General features: G+C 43.7%; 1 protein-coding gene and 1 long non-coding RNA gene across 3 annotated transcripts in view; one reads left to right on the top strand and one right to left on the bottom strand.

Annotated features, from left to right (window-relative positions):
• Positions 1 to 5,000, top strand: part of LOC135111457 (uncharacterized) — a 232,870-nt gene that overhangs the window by 208,855 nt on the left and 19,015 nt on the right. The window contains exon 4 of one of the 2 annotated variants that reach the window (XR_010273748.1): positions 3,578 to 3,759. The exons of the other annotated variant lie outside the window; for it this stretch is intronic. This is a non-coding gene — a long non-coding RNA (uncharacterized LOC135111457). Of the gene's footprint in view, positions 1 to 3,577; positions 3,760 to 5,000 lie in introns of those variants that run through there. 2 annotated transcript variants of the gene reach the window in all.
• LOC135111455 (probable serine/threonine-protein kinase DDB_G0286481) overlaps positions 1 to 5,000 on the bottom strand; it is an 8,258-nt gene that overhangs the window by 1,945 nt on the left and 1,313 nt on the right. The window contains exon 2 of the mRNA XM_064024749.1: positions 1,167 to 1,284. Coding sequence (XP_063880819.1) covers positions 1,167 to 1,284 — 118 coding nt within the window. The remainder of the gene's footprint in view (positions 1 to 1,166; positions 1,285 to 5,000) is intronic.

Below are 5,000 nucleotides of genomic sequence, written 5' to 3'. Positions count from 1 at the left end.
TGGGACGGACAGGCGGACGCGCAGGTGATATTTCGGTGATAATATGATAGTGTATTCGTCCTGTCAATGTTCAGCATGTGTGTGAAATGTTTAATTTACATCCCACGTTCGTAATGCAAATGGTGTGTGACTATAGCATATTGTGTAATGAAAAATTGCAAATCGTATGTCACTGCTATACTGGAGTGTGAAAGTAGTGGAGTTGTGATTCATAATTATTAATATTCCGTTTGCGTTTCACGGCATGCATCGTCACCTATTTTTTGCGCTGTGTGGGAGCAGCAACGTTTTTTCAAGTCACTTATACACTTTAACACTGAATATACACTACTTACAAAAAAATCATTATAAACTACTGCCGAATACTTTTGCGCGTGTGTGCCACCATTTTTTTTATACTTATCACTAACATGTTCACTTCAGTACATACAAATGACCCACAGGAAGACATAAATCACTGCTGAATATTCTATCGTGTGTGGGAGCAACACTGTTTTTCGTGTCACTCATACACTTAAACAATGCACAGGAATGACTTACACAAATGTATCGTGGATCCCTGTTGAATATTTACGAGTAACATACACTTCACCGTCATATTTACTTCACACTAAGAGGGGAGGGAGGGGCGAAGGCAGACAGACGGACAGATGTGGATGATGATTGGTTTGACATGCTCGCTGCTGGATTTTCGTGTGCATTTTATGTTAGTTTAAGTTGAGAGGGGGAGGGGGAGACACACAGACGCAGCATGGAATATGTATGCTGATTTTGTGTGTATATATTACCTGCTTTTAATAATGATGTTTATTTTAATTAGTGCCAGCATTAATTTTTCGCTCATTTATCCTCACTTATTATTTGTCTCTTTTTGACCTTCAGGTATGCTAATTTGTCTATGTCTCTTAGCGATATCAAACTAATTAGCACCATTATTATTATTATTATTATTATTATTATTACCGGCGGTGGTGGAGGATGGAACCAGAGAGAAGAAAAGACTTACATACGCAGGCATACAGACTTACAGACACAGCCATACATACAAACATACAAATTTACAGATACAGACACACAGACAAAGATATAAAACCTTAAAGACACACATAAAGAGTTACAGGCACAGACATACAGACTTACAGACGCAGACATACATAAAGACTCACATGGGTGGCGGGAGCTGGGGGGCAAGGGCGGGTCATCAGGCGCCTCTGGGTCACGCCAGGCGAAGGAGAGCGGCTCTGGGATGCCTGACGTTGCCGCAGCGATCAGACAACACAACACCTGCAAGAGAGAGGCACGTGAGAAGGAGAGAGAGAGAGAGAGAGAGAGAGAGAGAGAGAGAGAGAGAGAGAGAGAGAGAGAGAGAATGACACGCAGGACTTAATTACAGAGCTATTAGAGACAAATCTTCAGGCTTCAGGACCTTGCATAACTAGGGACACGTTCACGCACATGAAAATTGTACATAAATGTGTGTGAGTTTTTTTTTTTTTTGTGTGTGTGTGTGTGTACTGAAGTGTCTCCAGACTACGTTGCTAGAACATAAGTAATGTTGAAGGTAGCATTAGTTAGGTGGACGAAGCGAAACTGCTCTGGCATGGCTTGGTAGGAACTGGGTGTAACTATATTACAACAGAGGACAGACTCAACTCAAACTTTCCTGCACTCATTCACCTCACACTCCTTGGTCTCCAGTCGTCCTTCATCCTCGCAGTTAACACGGGTTAGCTTATCGCATACTGTGTGTGTGTGTGTGTGTGTGTGTGTGTGTGTGTGTGTGTGTGTGTGTGTGTGTGTGTGTGTGTGTGTGTGTGTGTGTGTGTGTGTGTGTGTGTGTGTGTCTGCTTCAACGTAGACTTTCATTCATCAATTCTGTATAGCTTCTGACCTCCTCCTTTCCCTACTGGTCCCTCTCCCCAAGACTCTGCCTCTTCTACCTTGTTCATATAATCTATTCCCTCTCTATCACTCCGCCTTCTCGTCCTCAGTATTTCCTCCTCGACACACCATACCTTGGAGAGAGAGAGAGAGAGAGAGAGAGAGAGAGAGAGAGAGAGAGAGAGAGAGAGAGAGAGAGAGAGAGAGAGAGAGAGAGAGAGAGAGAATAAATAAGGGATATAAAGTTATATTATCTTCCTTTGTTGGAGGTTGAATTGCAGGAAGCTATGCAATGAAAACTTTACGGTTCATTGACTGCATCTGTGTGTGAGAGAGAGTGTATATATTTGTGTGTGTGTGTGTGTGTGTCTGTGTGTGTGTGTGTGTGTGTGTGTGTAGAAGGTTAATGCAAGGTTACTGGATATATTAACTTGCGTATTATAACGTTTTACTTCACCATCACCATCATATTTTATTCTTCCACCGAAGGACACACGACTCCATCAATCTTCAGTCGTTTTTGCTACTGTCCGTCTATTCCAGATCGTCCTTACAAAACTTCTTTCTATGGTATGGTCTGATTCGTCTAATTGCATCATGCCTCGGTTGTCACGTTACAGTTACACGAATAATCCAACTGTTCCCTGTATCCCGCATTACGTATCCTGCCCTTGCTCTATTTTGCTATCCAGGTAATTTGCAAGGATGTTTATTATGAGGACTCCTCCTTCAGACATCCAATGACGGACACTGACTCTTGAGATTAAATTATTATGAGAATTCAAGAGACAAGGGTTGACATAAAAACGCATAACCTACACATCCCTAATGTCTTCCCACCTGCTTGCTAATTATACCGCTACCTGGAGGTGGCTAGCGAGCTCGAGATATTAAATAACACATGTAAGGTATTTTTCACCCCTCGGCGTGCCAGTCTTCCCTCTGCACGTCACCGCAGGGAGGGTAATGTGCCGTGGTGCAATGGGGGTTGGGGAAGGGGGAGAGTCGTCTATTCCTGAGCCTGGCGCGCAATTATTGTTGTGAGTAGGTGGTGTAGTTAGCGACACATGCATACTTGTTAATTAATGATGGAGGTGGTGGTGGTGGTGGTAGTGATTGCTATTGTTGTTATGATTGATGGTGGTTCTCGTCATTATTATTATTGTCATTGTCTTTATTATTATAATAATAATAATAAATAATAATTATTATTATTATTATTGTTATTATTATTATCATCATTATTTTCCACCAATATTGCTGCTGTTGATACTAATACTACCACTACCACTACTATTACTATTACTACTACTACTACTACTACTACTACTACTACTTCCACCACCACCTTTACTGCCCCGGTGACCTCGCCCTGACATGACTCACCCGCCACGTGTCCCCTGCTGATCCACCTGGTGTGGTGAATCACTCCCGTTTTAGGGAAAGTGGCAGGGCTGTACCCACAGTCCACACCCTGACCCTGCTGCTATTTTTATACCACTGCCATGAGCACCACCCATATCTGAGTACTGTGGAGAGAGAGAGAGAGAGAGAGAGAGAGAGAGAGAGAGAGAGAGAGAGAGAGAGAGAGAGAGAGAGAGAGAGAGAGAGAGAGAGAGAGAGTTTTACGTGACCGCCCGAAAAAAAATAAATAAATAAATAAAGTGTAGATGGCCGAGGGTGATTATCTTTCCAGGGGCCACGATCCACCGCGGCAATCTTCACCCCAGCACCGCACTGCACCCCGCCCTGCCCCGCCCCGCCCCGCCTGACAACGCCTTCCAGCGCTAAGTAGCCTTGTTGCCTCTGTTATTCACCGACTCTTTTTGGATGATAATACGGCCTGTTCCTTGTCATTTAATCTGTCTGAGTGCTCCCTCCTCTCTCCCCCTCTCTCTCTCTCTCTCTCTCTCTCTCTCTCTCTCTCTCTCACACACACAGACACCCACACACACACACACACACAGACACCCACACACACCCACCCACCCACACACCACCCCCACACAAACACACAAACACACACACACACACACACACACACACACACACACACACACACACACACACACACACACACACACACACACACACACACACACACCACACGCGCAGATTATAGCTAGAAATATGAAGTGACGATTTTTAAAACTTCACAAACTTACGTAAAATTTAAAATGGACTCCGAACTGAACAAATAAAATATCGCATGCCATCAAAATACAAACAAAAAAATGTGTAGCACTGAGACATAAAAAAAGTGACATCAGTGACTCGCTCCTGTCCAGATAATTATACCTCTGGCTTACATCTCTATTTCTGTCCCCTCTCTCTCTCTCTTTTTTTTTTTTTAAACCGCATTTGATCTTTTCTTCCATTTTTATTTATTTACTTACATTGATCAACCCCCTCCTGATATATAAAGATTTAAAAGTATGCAAATAATACTAAGAGCACGGGATTATGTAGCGTGAGAGGCGGGCAGTCAAGGGCACGGCATTATCCTTCATTAATGCTCTGACATGCAACTTGACCTCACTTGCCCTGCCATCGGTCGGCCTCGTATACTAATTTGCCGTGATTGATTTGACCGCTCTTTCTCTCTCTCTCTCTCTCTCTCTCTCTCTCTCTCTCTCTCTCTCTCTCTCTCTCTCTCTCTCTCTCTCTCTCTCTCTCTCTCTCTCTCTCTCTCTCTCTCTCATGATAATCCCTTAGCCCCCTCCTCCCCCCGTTAATTATCTTGACCACGCCTTTACGACCGAGAGAGAGAGAGAGAGAGAGAGAGAGAGAGAGAGAGAGAGAGAGAGAGAGAGAGAGAGAGAGAGAGAGAGAGAAGGGGTGAGGTAGGGTGAAATGAACCACGACTGAAATAAATAGAAAAGAATTCATTAAAGTAAGGCTAGAGAAATGTAAATAGATATTGTGAAATGAACAGAGAGAGAGAGAGAGAGAGAGAGAGAGAGAGAGAGAGAGAGAGAGAGAGAGAGGGGAGGGGGACTGTTGAGGGAGCGCATATCCAGGTCGTGTTAAGTAGCAGTGAGGTTAAGTCAGGTCACTTAAGCTCCCTCTGTGGATTTCTGAAGCGGAAGACAACCCCCATATAACATTAAAAGGCAGAT

This window comes from Scylla paramamosain, chromosome 22, assembly GCF_035594125.1.
Source record: "Scylla paramamosain isolate STU-SP2022 chromosome 22, ASM3559412v1, whole genome shotgun sequence".
NCBI classification, from domain to species: Eukaryota; Metazoa; Arthropoda; class Malacostraca; order Decapoda; family Portunidae; genus Scylla; species Scylla paramamosain.
The sequence above is the reverse complement of the archived record's forward strand: the minus strand, read 5'-3'. Positions and strand labels throughout refer to the sequence as shown.